General features: G+C 35.1%; 1 protein-coding gene across 8 annotated transcripts in view; it reads left to right on the top strand.

The window, feature by feature from the left end:
• The window catches only part of MAN1A2 (mannosidase alpha class 1A member 2), a 213,343-nt gene that overhangs the window by 153,179 nt on the left and 41,290 nt on the right, over positions 1-18,874 (top strand). For 6 of the 8 annotated variants that reach the window (XR_013348949.1, XM_077842686.1, XM_077842687.1 and 3 more), the window contains 2 exons: positions 3,027-3,199; positions 7,250-7,365. Coding sequence is in view for 6 of the 8 variants with exons in the window: in XM_077842686.1 (XP_077698812.1) it covers positions 3,027-3,199; positions 7,250-7,365 (289 nt within the window). In the remaining 2 variants the exon portion in view is untranslated. Of the gene's footprint in view, positions 1-3,026; positions 3,200-7,249; positions 7,366-13,094; positions 13,248-16,401; positions 16,519-18,874 lie in introns of those variants that run through there. The other 2 variants (XR_013348948.1, XM_077842689.1) reach the window with 2 other exon arrangements.

Below are 18,874 nucleotides of genomic sequence, written 5' to 3'. Positions count from 1 at the left end.
ATATCCATTCACTTTTTAGCAATTATTCCAGCTAAATTCATATGATGAGAACTTTGGAATTTCACTTTCATTTGTCACTGGAATTAGAATTAACATTAATAATCTTCATATATTTTACCTTATTGATGAACATGGCCTCATCATGGCCTAATTTAGCTAGGAATAATTTGTAGGAAATATTGCTGAATCTGTTCATGAAACTAAGTAACTCAATGTACTTTTAGACATTATTGTATCTACATGGGAAGCTAGTTGATACCTTGTTTTAGTTTATTCTGAAGTATAATGCAGAATTGGAGCCAAACAAGATCTTAGACTTCTAAAATATAGTACTGGTCTTTTTCTGGGTTTCTAGATCTTTTTTAAAAAAAGTATCGAACCTGAATAAAATAATGACTGTTATTTAATTTAATTTACTTCTTATTAAAGTTGCATAAGATTTTCCCTAGACCATGTGCTATTACATTTAGGGGAAATTTTAATGTTTAGATACATAGAACTTATTCAATGGACAAAAGATACATTGGACATGGATTTTGGACCTACTTTAAGAGTTTCTACAAGTATTTTTTTCCTTAAAAGAAAGTTAATATGAGGGAAATAGTTTAAGTTCTTTCCTTACTGTTAGCTTACTAAAACTATAGTCAACTTGCCTGTCCCAGAATATTCCTTATGCTTTTTTATCTTTTGTTAAATTTCTTTTTGTTGACCTGAGTGTATGCTTATTTTTCCCATCTCTACAGATTCTACCTATATGGAGGACTCCTATGACTTGCAAATTAATTTATACTTTCTTTAAAATGTATCTTTTACTGTCTTATTGACCTTTGTCACATTTGATATTTTATTTTGATTTTTTTATTTGTGCATGTCTCTTTCCTTTGCCTACATTAAATGATTTTTGCATACTCTTAGAGTTCTTTTTACCTAGGCACTAAATTATTTAGTTTCAACTCAATTTTTGCTTGTTGGATTAGTTTCCTTTTAGAAATGAAGTATCAAATGTAAATAGGAAATTTAAGATAGAAAATAGAAATTACAAAATAGATTAAGAAATTACTTTTTTACATTTCTTAAAGGAGCATCTATGAAATAATGCCCTCAGAAAAATGAAACCAGTCATTTGACCAGCTTAATGGATGTAATTGGTATATAATTTAGGCTTGTGTGTTTTTATTTACCAACTCTTCACAAAACATATATGTTCTCTTTTTGCTGTGTTTTATTTGTGAAGTTATGAATAACATTAAGTGAGATATAATTTTTAGTAGAAGTTTAAACTATTAGTTCCATGCAGCCAATTTCTACTTCCAGTTCAGGCAATATTATCATTATAGAAGTTATTATCTAATTTTTTTATTTTTTATTATCTAAAGATAGCCTTAAGATTAGCATTTGAGAACTCCCTATGATCACCTGGCACTCATTCTTTGAGAAAGGAAAAACATAAGAAATTCAGATAAAATGACTTCTTGTACTTTTTCATTGGATTGCCATGATCTCAGTGCTTATGATGTTTGACTTCTATCATCACTTTAGAAGCATTTATTAAATGCCAAATGCTATTTGGTCAAATGCTATTTGGTCTGACCTTGTCACTAAACTCGATAGAAGTTGTCTAACAAAAAATGTTGATGATTTGTTGGTTAATCCTAACCTCAACTCCCATTGAGGAGCTGGTCAAAGCTTTATGTGCACACAGTTTTGCGCCCAATTTCATAGCTTGCTTGGACAGAACATGGTCTTCTTCCAGAGCCTACCACAGACTTATGACCCTCAGGTTGAAAATCTCTGCTTGGGTTCTGCTTTAGTTCTCAAAGACTTAGCAGTAAACTATTCTGGATCACATGTTTTGCTTTCAATAGAACTAGCTATGATTGGTGCAGTGTTTTTGATTTTATGTTTTTTCTTGGGGTTGGTAGTTGATGAGAAAGCCCTTATTTTCACATTTATGTATGATTATTTAGAGCTTACGGTGTCTCCCTTGTAATGCTGAAATTTGGCTACAGCAACACGTCTTGCCAACAACAATGCATGATTCTGTTTATGGTCTACCAGCATTATATTCTTATTTCACCTTTTCTTTTCTGAGGAAATATAAAAATGTCTGGAATTTTTTAAAAGAGGTTATAGACATTGAAACTATTTGCCACTAGTAAAAGGAAAGAAATATGGCAGCTGAGACTAGTAATTGTTTGTGAGTCCAACATCCCAGTGGAAGAGGACTTTATATTGACAGATCTGGGTACTCGGTGTGATTAGAAAGAGGTTACTAAAAAGAATTTCATATAGTGCTGTATTCTAGCTTGAATGGAAATCATATCATTCAAAAAATATTATGTAGTGTTAAAATATAGGTATAATGGCCCTATTTTATTCAAACTAATAAATGGGCAGTACTGATAATTCTTGGTGATGGTAGTTTGAATCTCTTCTTGCTATATATACACAGAGGCTATAGGAGAAAAGAGTTTATTTTTACAACTGACTTAAATTTGAAAATATATTGCTTTTTATATACTCTAGGATGCTTAAAAAAAGTGTATAATCCACACCTGAATCTAATTCAAGATCCTAGCTCTAAAATGTTTTCTTACATTTATGTGTTATATTAAAAGGACTTTAAAATTGTCCTGACTAAAAAAATAATTCTGCACAGTACAATTATCTGTCTCATTTTATTTTGGAACAAAACAGAATATGTAATGTGTTTATGTCTAGCTTTGCATTTGTTGCCAGAGGATTACTAGACTCTTGTCAGTATGGTTGGATTTAGCAGTATATTGATGTACATTATGTATGAGAAGTATTTCATGTCAGGATAGTAAGAATATTTATAAGTCTATTATAAGAAAACCAAATGTGGATCTTTTAAAGTCACTGATTTTGCAAAACAGCAACAATAAATATAAAACAAAATTAACATAACTTTACATTATACCCCATTCTTTCAGGGAAAAAAGCAGCTCTGGTGAACAAACACAAATGGTTTTTTATGCTCATTTGTTTCTTTTGTCATGTTACAGCATTAAAGCTGGGTCCTGAATCATTCAAGTTTGATGGTGCAGTAGAGGCTGTGGCAGTCCGGCAGGCTGAAAAGTATTACATCCTCCGTCCAGAAGTAATTGAAACCTATTGGTACCTATGGAGATTCACTCATGATCCAAGATATAGGCAATGGGGCTGGGAAGCAGCACTGGTAAATAAGCCAATATTTCTTATATGCAAGAGTATTAAATCAAGCCTTCCTGTAGTACCGTATGTCCTCATCCATGTTACCTCATGTTTAGTAATTATAGTGCTACTTTCATTTATCTGATGGAAAAACTCTGTTACTCAATTTAAATTTGTTTGCTTTTTTTTTTTAAGATTTTATTTATTTATTTCAGAGAGAGGGGGACAGCATGAGCAAGGGAGGGGCAGAGGGAGATGGAGAAGCAGAGTCCCTGCTGAGCCTGGAGCACATACATCCCAGACTCAATTCCAGGACCAAGATCATGGGCTAAACTCAGACGTTCAACTAACTGAGCCACCCAGACACCCCTCAGTTTAAGTTACTTAAGCAGTAGAAGTAAACCTTAGAATCAGCTTAGTTCTTGATTAAAATTACTTTCCTACTGGTGTTCACTCCTTTTTCTTCTTGAATAACTATAAGAAGTCATTTAAAAGGCATTATGGGTTTCAGTATGATTATACAGTTTCTGTACTTGCCAATTAAGGCTTAACCTCTGGGGGGAAAAACCCAACATTTTAAGACTGTCCAGACTCACAGCTTGGGTAGATTACCCACTATTCACTTCAGTTTGTATTCTAAGTAGTTTCTTAGTGGACCATCATAAGAAGAATCAGTGAATTGTTAAAATTTTTCCAGATTGAAAGACTCTTTATTTACTTACCTATTTATGAGAATTGTTAATGGTTAGTAAAGAAGGCCAGTGGTTTATTCTTAAAATACTAGCTAGCCTTTCAGAGAACACTGTGGCTATCAGTACCTGGTGAGGAAGAAAAATATTAGTCTTCTCATGAAAGTATATCTTATTCCCGGGAGTGAATGTTTTATTCTTTGAGATATACTAATTATGATAAATAGCACTAATTATGATGAATATTCATATTCCAGTTGTTTAACTTAAGCTTGCAGGCTAGATAGAATGATGACATTCTAGGTTAAGATAAATAGTGTTAATAAATTGCTTAGGTAAGAATGTGTAGGATACATTTTAGGGCAGAATGTAGACCAGTTTATGGAGAAAGAAGGTTTCACAGTGGCAACCAGAGGGAGTGAAGTTTGGAACCATTAGGTAGATGATCTTACATGCCAGATCATGGGGTGTGTATTTTACTCAGTGGTTCAAGAATAACTCCGCACACACAAATACACAAATAGACACCTCTCTGAGTTACTGCATAAGTGTTTCTCATACAGGAGGTGGATATAGAAAGTCTTTTGCCTATCAGAAAAGCCTGTCACATCATCATTTTCCTTACCATCTCCTGCTCACCAAGACTCCCTAACTTGAAGAGTGCATTCTAGGACTACTAAAGGTTTTTCTAAGGGAAAAGAGCCACTGAAGACTTTTTAGTGGAAGTAACCAAGCAAAGGCTTCGATTATAAGCTGCAGATTGCTGGGTTTTGGAGGCCGCTACCAGTGATGTAGAAATAGTTTGATAAAGACCTGAACTATGGTGAGGACACTTCTATGTCATTTGTCATTCAGACCTAGATAGTCCTTGTGGAGTTTAACAAAAAGAGAATGTTAATGGAAGCAAAGTGGTTACATAGAACAGAAATAGATGCCGTCATTTGTTGAGGCTGCTTTCCCTGGCCTCTTGGTTCCAGAAATGGGAATATAACTGCTAGTGAACTTCTCTTTGCAGGGACCTGCGATGGTCATTGTTGTCACAGTGGTTCAGGGATAGGACACACACACACTTCGTTCGGTTGGTAGCAGTGGCTAGCCAATGCTATGTACATTAAGCAGTATTTTATATATAAGATATAGGTAAAGTAACCCTGCAATAGATCTGAATTGAATGTCCCCTTATATTTAATGATTCTTATTCAGAGGAATAAGGAAAATATATCTGAATCGTGGTCAGCAGGGTGAAGATTGGTGACGGAAAAATGTCCTCTCAGTGAGAAATACTGTGGGATAATCTATCCTTTTCCTAAGGTTCTTTTTTCCTGTGCACCTTCTTAAAGTATGACCCTACTCTATTAAAAAGAGGTTTCACAAGCTCAAGCTTTAACCTAAATCTGTCCTGAATAACAGATGTTAGATTTTTGTTTCTATAGTGTAGATACACAGATACACAGACTCAGAGTATAAAGGACAAGTTGGGCTCCATGCTAGGTGTGGAGTCTAAAAAAAAAAAAAACTTAAATCTACAAAGAACATAAACTGAAATAATTATACTTTAAAGTCAAATTTCAGAAGTATGCCGTGATGAGGGGAAGGTGGAGACAAAAGAGGAAGACTCACATCTTAAATAAAAGTGACTTTCTTGTCTATCATGTTGGGTGTGAAGAAGGTGGAGGGAAGACAAGCTGAAACAGAAGAACAGTATCTTGTATGTCTTCCGTAGCTTAGGTATTCCCTTCACATATATATTTGCATGAAAACTTGCCTTCAAGAAATGACTCTAAATGGCTTAAAAATCAGTCATGCCTCCCTGCTATTTTCTCAGTATCCTTAAACTACTCTGATAGTTTCCTGGTGGTGAAGACGTATAATCATTGCACAGAACATGACATTTAAGAACTCTTGAATTCAAAATATGTTTAAAATATTTAGATAGAGAAGGGTGCCTGGGTGGCTCAGTGGGTTGAGCAGCCAACTCTTGATTTTAGCTCAGGTCATAATCTTAGGGTCCTGAGATCGAGCCCTGTGTGAGGCTCCACGCTCAGCAAGGAGTCACTCCCTCTCTCTCTCTGTTCCTTCCTCTGTGTACACACATGCACATGTGCTTTCTCTTTCTCTGTCTCTCTCAAATAAGTAAATCTTTAGAAAAAATTTAGAGAAAAGTACCAATCTCTTTGGTAAGAAGATTTTTAAAACCCAGCTATAGTAAAAATGGAACTATATAAAACTGAACAGCTTGATTAAATTAAAACTTTCTGTGTTAATTAGCTTTTCGTTAGGAGGAAGACCAGAAGAATAAAAAAGATAGCAAGATTAGGAACAAGAAGCCATGGCAGTAATGATTAAATAAATGATTAAATACCATCATTAGACAGTATCTCAGGATTAGGTAGACTAGAGAAAAAAATCACATGTGATTCAACTTCTTGCGAGTGGCTTAATTTTGGAGTGTGATATGCCTGCATAAGCAGGGTATTTGCTTACTTTGAATTAAAAACAGAGTTTTGAATGGGTTCCATTTGATTCAGTATATTTTATTTAGACATGTTCAAATTTGCAAGAACAGATATAAATTAAGAATTTTAGCTCCCACTTGAGAAGGAGAGCACAGTAGTTAATAATAATGTGGAGCAAATGACTCTTGGCCTTAGGTTTTCCCATCTGAGAAATAGAGACTATTAAGACAACCTCATGGGTTGTTGGAAGATTTAAACATTGATACATGTAAAAAAAAAAAAAAAATACATTGATACATGTGAAGCCCTTAAAAGAGCCTTCAGCACATAGCAAAGACTTCATAATGGGTAGCTCTTAATATTGTAATTATTATTGTAGTAGGTATGTGGTGGGTACTTCCTGCCAGTTGGTACCACCTGTAATGCCTAAGTCCTGGAATTGTAATACATTGTCTATCATACAGTATGTTTGCAGTAAATATTACCTCATTATTATTACTAAGGAAAGCACCTAGGTAATGGTTTTTTTAAAAGCATGTTTTGAATTTTTTATCCTTAGAATTGAAAAGATTGCCTTTAAAATTTAATTCAAACTGACCTCCCCTGATGTGTCAAAATTAATGAGACTTTATTGTGCCAAACAAGTCTCTAAATCAGCATAAATAGCCTAAATTTGACTTTCCCAAGTGAGAAAAATGTAGGATGTTTTTTAAAGGAGTAAAGAATTTGGGAGAGGAGAAAGTTCCACAGAAAACAGGATACCTCAGTTAATTTTTCCAGTGTGAGAATATTTCCATTTGATAATAAATCTTACTCTTAACCTGTCAAATTCTCAGACAGATCTTTGTGAACTTTTGACTGATTCCTTAATTTATCCTTCAAAACTTGAAATTCATTGGAATTGATTCCTTTGTCTGATCTCTTTCATAGGCTATTGAAAAGTATTGCCGAGTAAGTGGTGGATTTTCTGGGGTGAAGGATGTGTATTCCTCTACTCCTACACATGATGATGTACAGCAGAGCTTCTTTCTTGCTGAAACATTAAAGTAAGTAGATGCCTTTAAAAAATTTTATTGTAGGCTGGTTTTGCTGTATGATCACTACAATGATGAATTATGACTATGTAATATGTTACACCAGATTTTATTACAAATATCTTTTTATGTAATTGGGTCTTAAATTTTTAACTGCATCTCAAGAAGAAGGACCTTAACCATGAGGTAGATTATTTTGTCAAATAAGAGTTTAGTACCTTTGTTCTTGGCTCTGGGGTGTGCATTAGAATCTCCTGGGAGGACTCCTAAATACATAGATCACTGGGCCATATCCAGAGAGTTTCTGATTCGGCAGGTCTAGGGTGAAACCTGAGAATTTGCATTTCTGACAAACTCTCAGCAAATACTGGTGATTCCGGTCCTGGGACCATACCTGAACTCCCTGCTCTAGCTAATGAAATGAGTTCCGAATAATCATGGAATTTTGATGGTGCTACAGGGTATGTGACCATAGTCATCTACTCTCCCTGTGAGGTTTCCTATAAAGATACATATAAAAGGAAGAGTGGAAAAGACAGGTATTATTTGAGCTTATACTCAGAACTCCAGGCAGAGCTCTATAAACTGTCCTGGAAGAAGGTGGTGACCTGAAATGTGTCCTCTTCCATAAGGATGTACAAAGTAAATATCTTTTGATACTTTCTCTTAAATTTCATATTTCTATTTCCTGTCTATACCTAAATGCCTCATAAACCATTACGTCATTTGTTCAAAAAAAAGTTTATTTCCAGGCATTGTTCAGGTTTACTTGGGGGACATATCAGTAGATAAAAAAGCCCAAACCCCTACTCTCTTGCAGTCCATATTCTAGTATACTCATAGCTTACATCTTGGAACATTAAAATTGAAATGTATGTATCTCAAACTAGGTTTGTTAACCTAAATGACTATCTTATTCCAATTTTTCTTTTATATTATCCCTAGTACTCTTTTCCCATCTTTTCAGCTTCCATTATAAAGTTATTTCTTTTTTCTTAATATATCACTAAGTCTTTATGATTCCTGTTACACTTTCTTTATTTTGCCCCCTCCTTTCCGTATCTGTGACTGACCCTAACCCAGGCCTTTTGTTGCTGCTCATGGTTTAGAACACCCGCTTGGTAGTTAGTCCCAGGACTCTGGTCACCCCTTACCCCTTGTTGGACTCGTCCTGTGTGGGTAGGCTAAGATCATGTGAGACAGTGCTGGGCGCAGAGGTAAGACCATAGCAGCTTGAGTTACACCCTAGCTGGACGAGCATGGCAAAACAAGACTTTTTTGCCTTCAGTTTTCATATTCATAAACTGTGGAATTTGACCCAAATTATGTAAGATCTCTTGCTTTTTTTAGACCAGGAAAATTGTAAGGCTAGCGCAATGAATGTTTGTGTATCCTTCACCTAAATTCACCAATTGTCAATTTCTACCATAGTCCTCTGCCTCTGTGTATATATGTCTGCATATATATACACATACACACAGGGTGAAACCTAACATACACACAGTTTTATTGTTTTGAAAAAATTAGTTTATTTATGCACTGTAATTTGAGAGTTACCAGCATTCTGATACTTAAGAGAAAGGGGAATAATCCTACATAACCACAGTCCAGTTATCACATCTGTGAAACTTAACATTCATATAATATTGTTGTTTAATATATAACCTACTTTTAGATTTCTCAGTTCTAATAATGTACCTACAACTATTTATTTTTAATTCTAGTCTAGGATCCAATAAAGGATGATTGTTGCGTTTGGATGTTATATTTCTTTAGTTTTTTATAAGCTAGAGCAAAGTGTTCTTGTTTTGCTTCCATGGCTTATGATATTGACATAAGTATTCAGACTAGTTACTCTGGAGAATGTTTCTCAGTTTAGATATTTGTGATTGTTTCCTCATGATTGGTTTTAGGTTAAGGATTTTTGGTATGATTATTGCATAGATGATGTGTCCTCATTGCATCTTCTAAAGAGGTTAGCCCATTACTGGTGACTCTTAAGTTTGATCATAAGGTTAGATTTGATTACAAGGTCATGTAAAGAATCTAATTTCTTTTTGTAAGTAATAAGTGGTCTGTGGAGTGATAACTCCCAGACTGGGTGAATATCCTTTTTCCAACTGTCTTTCATCCAGTATTGTTAGCATCTTGCTCAATGAACTATTATTGTAGTAGTGGTAAAATGCTATTTTGAGGCTTCTTCTAGTCTGAAAAAGAAATTATTTTCAATATTTATTATAACCATTTTCTTCATGTCACTCTCCTCAAAAAGCTGCAGTGATTCATTCATCTCTAGCTTCATTTCTTCTTTTACCTTTTTATCTTTTACCATTTTATCTCTCTTTTAAGATTCTGTCCTTAAATTAAGCTAATCTATAGTGAAAGTTAATTTAATTCTCAAATTCTTCATTAGTATAAACCTTGAGCACTTTAGTACATGGGATAGTGTTGTAAATATGTGCCATGCTGCCTTTCCCTTTCCAGTACGTATATGGAATATCACCAGATCTCCAGTTGACCTTCATACTTTTCACTCCTGAGTTCAGGAAGAACCCTTTTGAACATAGCACTCTAGGCAACGTGTGTGTGTGTGTGTGTGTGTGTGTGTGTGTGTGTGTGTACATATGTGTATATATATAAAATTGCTCATAATACTTAACCTTCAGGAAAACATATATGCCTTTGGGTCAATAAAAATGAAAAAAGTAAGTAATTATACAGTTAATTGTAACAAAATCTAGGCTAAGGAAATTCTCACAGTTGAGTACTACATTCAGCACTGAGCTTCCTAGTAGCCTAAGCAAAAAGGAAGCATCTTGTTCAGTGTCATTCTCATCTTTGTGAGTTGGGAGAACACATTTACCTTAACAAATGAGACAAAAGTTTTTCTTACTGCTAAATTATAAGATGACTTAATTTGATAGCTCATTATTAAAGATTGAACTATTAGACAAAGCACATAAAAATGCCCTTTTTATTAGTCAAAAAGCGTTGAACACTGGCAATTTTACATGGTTCACCCTAGTACATAATGGCAGTTGTCCTCAAACAATGATGTTATAGAAGATGCCAAACTCTTACTTTCTCTTATTCTTTATAAAAACTAATGGCATAATATAGAATGCATTTGGGTCAAAGACATTTCTGTGAAGACTAATATAGGCTTATATTTTTCTTACTATTTTTTTTTTTTAAATTTTTTTATTTATTTATGATTGGCACACAGTGAGAGAGAGAGAGGCAGAGACACAGGCAGAGGGAGAAGCAGGCTCCATGCACCGGGAGCCTGACGTGGGATTTGATCCTGGGTCTCCAGGATTGCGCCCTGGGCCAAAGGCAGGCGCTAAACCGCTGCGCCACCCAGGGATCCCTATTTTTCTTACTATTAAGATAAAACTACAGGGGAATGAAGAGTAGTATGACTTCACAGATTTTTCTCAAAAACCAGTTAATTTAAACAGGCCTTTATGAGAAGCTAAGTTAACTTTTAACTGAAGATTGTATATTCTATCAAGTGGTTCAGATTTATTGTTAATTTGTTAAAGGGCAATAATCTATTAGTTTTTAGCTACCAGAGATGGTAACTGATTAGCTTGGCATTAGCAAAGTTAAATGTAAAAACCTGTGTTCTTGTACTAGTTGAGGCGCCATTTAATCTTTTCCATATTGTTGGGATGCTGTACTGTAGGTGTACTTATAGCTAGATGTTGTTCTCCAGAAGATACTGTGTCCTCTGTTTCTTTTGTTTCCCTGAGTAGCTGCTAATTTGATTATTGCTAAAGCATGTATACTGATGCCATGATAAAAACTATGAAATGAGTAAGGTCAGAGATAGATTCCTTCAAAGCCTCTTTCCTTAAAACTCTTAATTCTAGTAGAGGAAATAAAACATACAGATTTGCAAAAAAAAAAAATGTTATACATAGTAAGTGTATGAGAGAGATGTTAATAGAGGTAGAGCAAGTTTTCTGGAGGAGTAAGAGTTTACTTAACCTAGAAAGCATAAAGGAAGACTTCATGGAAGTGGTGGCATTTAAACCAGACTTGAAGGCAAGATGGGGGTAGAGTAGGGTGAATCAGTATTTGGGGAATAGTTCTAAGGCAGACAATGAAATATTAAGGATGAGATACAAGCACTCTTTAGTTCATTGGCAAGTGCTAGTATCTTACTAGATCTAGAGCAGTTCGGAAAGAAGGAAGAGTATGAGATAACTGTAAAGTTTTCAGTGTGGGTAACTGTAAAGATTAGGACACCAAGTTGTAAGAAGAAATAGATTTTCAGAAAAGATAATGAGTTACTTTTGACATATGTTCCCAAGAGGCATTTGAAAATATAGATCTGGAGCTCAAAATACAAGTTCAGGAAGATTTTTGAGGATGAGCAGAAAAGAAAGCATGCATCTGATCCTTTGAAGATGCCTACATGTAACAAAGGAGGTGTTCGAGGTTAGCTTGGCAGAGTGAACACTTGTATTTATCCTCCACTCTCTCTTGAAAGCCATTAAAATGATTATAGAGGGCTAAGAAGGTGTAAAGGACAAAGACGAAAGAAATGAGAAAGAAATGAACAGCAGATGGAGATGTCAACACATTGGAGATGTCAGCACATTTTTAGAAGATGGAAGACAGAGCTAAGCACCTGCATGGGGAGAGGCTAACTGAAAGAAACTGGGGAATGCTTCAGAACCTTGGAGAGACTCAGTAGGGTACCTGGTAGGATGGAGAACTGTAGAATTTCTGACTAAGTTTATACAAGGAGTGGCTATATACCCCTGCCTCATCTCTACTGTGAATGAAACTTGAAATTTCTTGTCTGAAGAGGTCAAATCAAGGAGGCTGTGGATTGAGGGATGCCAGGTGCAGCTGAAAGAACTCAGGAGATTGGAGCATTCCTTTCTAGGAAATGGGTCAGCCTATAAGAAGAAAAACTAGAGATACAGTTATGTGAGATTCCCTCAGCAAAATGACCACATCCCCCTATCCCCCAGTGGTGCAGCCATCAGTGAATGCCAACATACCTACAGTTTCTAATATGCATTAGGGACCTCACTTTTAAATATTAATGGGCGGTATTGACTTAGAAATACGTAACAAACTAGACGTTTATGTATGTGTACAGTTTATTTAAAAAAACAAAATATGAATACAACAAGGTAACTCAAGAAAATATCCCAGCACTGAAGGATATGAGTTTCCAGATTGAAAGCAGCCATCAAGATGCTAGCACAGTGGATGAAAGCAGACCCATACCAAGGCACAGTGCCGTATTCAGAACCCTTGGGGTAAAGGGAGGACCTAACAGCTTCCAAGGAGAGGGGGAGTAAAAGCCTTGGGAAAATTATCTGACATTAGGATGGCTTCAGACTCTTCCAGAGCAACAGTAAACCTGGAAGCAATGGAGCAGTATCTTCAAAATTTTGAGAGAAAATTGATTCCAACATAGCATTACAAATTTTTAGTCATACAGGGTCTCAAAAGTCTACTTTCTAAGTTAACGTCTTGGAGGATATATGCTAACAAAACTGAGTATAAACCAAACAGAAGACCTGGAATGTATGGAATAAGTGAAAGGAAGATCAAGAAGGTTATGAATCTAGATTGAGTGTGACAGAAGGCTCTGAAGAGGTTTTTCTCAAGAGTAAATTTATAGAATGTTCCTATCTGAATATTTTGAAAGGAGATTTTGACAAAGATTTTGGAATATTATTAGTAATAAATATAACACAATCTGCTTTTTTTAGGTGAAGGGAGGAATTATGTAAGAAAGGGAAAAGCGAAGGGGAATTTCAGTGAAGAGAAGTTGCTTAACTTGAAGCCTTTTGTTTGGGATCTGGATTGTTTTACAAAATAGGTAAATAATACCACCGTGCCACATTTGTCCAGTTGCAAGAAAGAGAAATATGTTCTTTGATAATGGATGTTTTCTCCAAGAATCATCTTTTCATTGGTTTTTATTGTAATAGGAGCTGGTCCAAAGCCCCTTACACTACAAGAATTCCAAGATACGTATTTTTTTTTAAGATTTTATTTATTTATTCATGAAAGACACACACAGAGAGAGGCAGAGACACAGGCAGAGGGAGAAGCAGGCTCCATGTAGGGAGCCCGATGCCAGAATTGATCCCAGGACCCGGGGATCACGACCTGAGCCAAAGGAAAAGGCTCAAGTGCTGAGCCACCCGGGCATCCAAGAGACATATCTGTACCTCTGTATCTACATCTGTTAACCTAGGTTTGATTTAGCTTTTATGTTGCATCCTTTTTTTTTTCTTTTTTCTTTTCTTTTTTTTTGTTGCATCCTTTTTTTGAAGGTCTGATAAATTGAGAAAAGTGTACATATTGAAGATACATTTCTCTCTGTTTTTCTGAGTTCGTGTATTTTAGACATTAAATCGCTATAAGAAATCACAGGTTAATTGGAATCATAGTCCTCTTAAGTTTGTTATTGAAAGAGAAACACCATAAAGACCAAGTTTACCACCACAACTTGTCTGCTTTCACTGGCAAAATCTCTGGGGCAGAAACTGTATTTTTGTGTGTCTTTGTGTGAATCTTGCTTTACTCCTTTCCTAGCTTTAAAAATTCAAACTTTGAATATAATAGCAAAATTCTGGAAAACTATGTAAGAATATGTCAAGGTTCTTAGTCAAAGCTATGGAAAAAGTTTTATTACAAGGGTTTTTATTACCATTATAAAAATAATTATTACAAAAAAAATAATTATTACATGCTCAATAATAATTGAATGATTAAATAAATTTTGACACTTCCACAGTATAGATATTATGGAGTCACTAGTAGTTATGGACTCTTCATAATATCAATTAGGCTATTGTGTGCATGTATATGTGTGTGTAAAATAAAACATGTAAATAAACATCTTCATGTGTATTTCAACATCAAAAGCATTCTGTTTTTATTTTTATAATCAGAAAAAGTCTTTTAAATAAATTAAACTGCAACCATATTTTCCTGTGTTAGATTTAGTTGCTGTTTTTATGCCTAGAATCAAAAGGAAGATTTTTGAGCTGCAAGAAAATTTAGAGGTCATTCAGTCCAACAGAAACCGCCAACAATCCATTTCTTCCTCCTACACACATTCCCAATGCTAAAAGTCTCTTTACAACATACAGAGTATTTTGTCATAGAGTCTTTTCTTAATCTTTTCAGTTGATGGGCAGCTTGCTGCCTCAAAAGACCAACCCATGCCACTGTTCAAAAGCTTTTTGTTAGAAAAACCTTATTTTCAGTTAAAATCTGCTTCACTGTGAGTTCCATTCAGTGATCCATGTTTTGCTCTTTGGAAATGTACAGTCTTCTGCATATATGTTCACTAAAAATACTTGTATTTGCTAGGCTAAACACTGCAAGTTTGTGTACTATTTCTTTCTGTGAAAGCAGTGTGCTTGCCTTCTCTGGAGATGAGGGCTTGGTTTTCTAGACTGAACACTATGTTTAAGATGTGGTTAAACCAGTGCATGCAGGTTACCAGTCCTTACTTTGATCATTATATTTGCATCGGTGAAAATAATACTGTATTCTATTTTCTGCTAACCCTGTCAATATAGCTTGAAATTTTGCTGTAGATCTTTTGGGAAGGAGGGGCATGAACTAATAGGATAATTATTTTCTCTCATACTTGTTATGATGAATTTTTCTGAGATTTATTTCATTTATCTTTATACTTATTGCACTTTGTTAGGCTTAATGTATTCTAATTTGTTGAAATTTTTTTAACTCTTGAGTTTTTCATTTAATATTTTAGATATTCTAGCTTTGTGTCACTCACGGATTTAATCAATGTGCCTTCTCTATATGTACCCAATAATCATATGATACAAACATCTAACCATGAATTCTCAGCCAGTACATATTTATCTCTTTCCCTTAGTAGCTGTGTGACTTTGGACAAGTTAACTGAATTTTCTGCTTCAGTTTTTTCCTATGTAAAAAGGGAATTAATAATAGTATCACCTGAAAGAGTTGTTATGGAGATTAATATAGTGAAGCATTTAGAATTTTATCTGGCACAAAATACAACACAGCAGGTGGAAAATCGCTGTAGGACAGTAGGGCTAGCAGCCAGGGAACAAAGCTAGATATGAAGCAAAGAAGAACAAGGACAGACTGGAACTCAAAAGGACAAGTGATCCCATATCTGTGTCTCACTGCCTCCAACTTTGATAAGCAGCTAATTTGCAGAAGAAGCTGGCACCTGTTGCCATGGGGCCATCCATGCCTGGCTTAGGTATTGGAAAAATTGCTAAGGAACTCCACAGGAGCTGCAGGTGCTGAAGGTCTGGCCAGGCAGTCACTGGCAAGTGCGTCAAATTAATAGCATATAGCAGCACTACATTCCCCTGAAAGCATCGTGGATGCTACTTTACTTCCGCCACCAAATCACGTGGGTGCATATGTTTTTGTAGCCAATCCCAACTTAGAACCATACAGAAATATTTCCAACAAATATCCTTCCAGCTCAGCTATGTTCGACAAAGTATACAATCACTGCAGGAGACAAGCCCTTCCAGACAATGAAAGAAATTATAAGTTACTTTATATCCTATAATATGCAATATTTGTACATAAAAGACCAAGGCTTAATGTGGCTGTTTTTAATATAGTTTACTTTTTAAATTATAAAAATAATGTGTGGAAATGGCAAAATGAATTAAATATTAACATGACTCAGAAAAAGTTTCTCTGTATTTCACATCCAGGCTTATGTCCCAGAAATAACTATTATTTATATATATTTATATATATATATAAAAATGTATATATACACACACATATATATGCATATATATACACACACACACATATATATATATTTATTTTTTGAAGTTCGATTGGCCAACATATGGTATAACACCCAGTGCTCATCCCGTCAAGTGCAGAGGTAACTATCCTTTGAATAGTATCCTTTTAGAAGTTTTCTGGGTATAACCAAGCATATAAAAAATATATTTATAATGTACATCCTTTTAATAGCCTTTTTTCCCCTGCTGTTCTGAGACTTGCTATTTCATCTTACTCTTTATCTAGAAAAGGTTTCCATATGGACACATAAATCCAATGAGGAATATGTCATTTGTTTATGATCAGCAGCTTATTGTTAGATATAGAAGTTGGTTCTCGTTTTTTGCAGTTATCAACAGTTCAGTGAGTACCCTTTTACATATTATCTCTCCTCCCTGTATGAATACAAATATTGGCTAGATTCCTAGCAGAAAAATGGTTGGGTCAAGGGGCATGTGCATTTGACTTCACAAAACTTCTCACAGATACATAAAGCTCTGGAAGTTCAGGGGAAGAAAATGTTTTAGAAAATTAGCTAGTCAGAAATGTTAGAATCAAGAGAATATTCTGAGAATAAAACATTTAGATAGTACTTGATAGGTGAAGTAAGATTTGAATGAGCAGGCTTTTTAAAAGTCAGTCTTAAATTATTTTATATTTTTAAGTGATTCAGAATAAACTCAGACAAGAGAATAAGCCACTTAAATTTTTTTCTGTAGGTTAAGAACACAGATAAAAGCAATGAGAGAGGTTCTTAGGACATTAGTGGGGATGAAAGTGTTAGCATTTGCTCACCTTTTCAAACTATTGTTTCCTGGGATCCTTAATTGTACCTCTTCATTCTGTGTGTCTGAACCTCTTTGTCCTTATCTCCTAAGTAAATGGTGATCAAATAGAGAAATGATACAGTGTAAGTGTAGTATATGAAATAATTCATCCAACAGATAGTAAAGTGTCTCATATGTGCCTTCGCTGTTTTATGTGATAGGAATACATCAGTGAATATAATAGAGAACAGTCTTGACGTCAAGGAACTTACAGATTGCGTTCCTACACTCCTTAACTTACAATTGCTGTATTTTTTGAGTGCCTGCCCATAAAAATAGGCCCCATGTGTGTATATCATCTGTACTTATCATTATTTTCTCCCCTTGCCCTGCTCTGTTTTTTTCAGCACTATTACCACCTGATACTTAATGTTTGTCTTTTATCTGTCTCTCCCAGTAAGTAGAATGCAAGCGCATAATTGTGGGAACTTTTCCTTTTAACTCCTCTCACCTCCCTAGCACCCAGCACACAGTGCATGAGGCACTCAATAAATATGTGTTATGTAAGGAAAAAGTTGGCTATTTGCCTCTGTACGCTGATGCTCTTAAGTAGTAGTTTGTTTTTCAGCTTTATTGAGATCTAATTGACGTACAACATTGTGTAAGTGTAAGGTATGCAGTGTGATTATTTAATACATTTGTATATTGCTATATGGTTACCACCTGCAGTGTTAGCTAACACCTCCATCATGTCACACTTAGCATTTCTTTTTTGTTATGAGAGCATTTAAGAGCTCTTAGCAGCTTTCAAGTATATAATACAGCATTGTTAACTGTAATCATAAAGCTGTATATTAGATCCCCAGAACTTATTTCTAACTGGAAGTTTGTACCCTTTGACTACATCTCCGCAGTCCCCCAACCCCACTCCTCAGACCCTTGTAATCCCCATTCTACTCTGTTTCTATATGAGTATGGCCTTTGAAGATTCCACATATGGATATCATACAGTCTTTGTCCTTTCTTGTCTGACTTATCTCAGTATAATGCTGTCAAGATCCATCCATGTTGCAAATGGAAGGATTTCCTTCTTTCTCATGGCTGAATAGTATTCCTGTGTGTGTGTGTGTGTGTGTATGTAGACACCATATCTTCTTTATCCATTCATCTGTTGGAGGACAGTTAGGTTGCTTTCATATCTTGGCTATTGTGAAGCTTAGCTAATGGTACAGTAAACATGGGCAAACACATAGATCCCTTCGAGATCCTGTTTTCATTTCCTGTGGATATATACCCAAAAGTAGGATTGCTGGATCATACGCCAGTTCTATTTTTAATTTTTTGAGGAATCTCCATGCTGTTTTCCATAGTGGCTGCACCAGTTTGCATTCCCTCCCAACAGTGCGCAGTGTTACCTTATTGTCCACATTTCTGCCACTGCTGTCTCTTCTTTTTTATGATAGCCATTTTAACAGGTGTGAGTTGATATTATTGTGGTTTTGATTTGCATTTCGCTGATAATTAGTGATGTTGAACATCTGCCTGTGCCTCTTGGTCATTTGTCTTTGGGGGAAAATATCTATTTAATTGGTCTCCCCACTTTTTAATTGAACTAATTTTCGTTATTGAGTTGCAAGAGTTATTTATATATTTTCTATGTTAACCCCTTTTATATATATATTTATATATATATATATATATATATATATATATATGGTTTGCAGATATTTTCTCTGATTCTGTAGGTTGTCTTCCATTTTTTTATTGTTTGTTTTGCTGTGCAGAGCCTTTAATTTGATGTGGTTCCACATGTTTATTTTTGCCTTTGTTGTATGTGCTTTTGGTGTCATAACCACAAAATCATTGCCAAGACACATGTCAAGGAGCTCTTTCTCTGTTTTCTTCCAGGAGTTTTGCAGTTTCAGGTCTTAAGTAGTTTTTAATCGTATTGT

Source organism: Canis aureus, chromosome 12, assembly GCF_053574225.1.
Source record: "Canis aureus isolate CA01 chromosome 12, VMU_Caureus_v.1.0, whole genome shotgun sequence".
Taxonomy (NCBI): domain Eukaryota; kingdom Metazoa; phylum Chordata; class Mammalia; order Carnivora; family Canidae; genus Canis; species Canis aureus.
The sequence above is the reverse complement of the archived record's forward strand: the minus strand, read 5'-3'. Positions and strand labels throughout refer to the sequence as shown.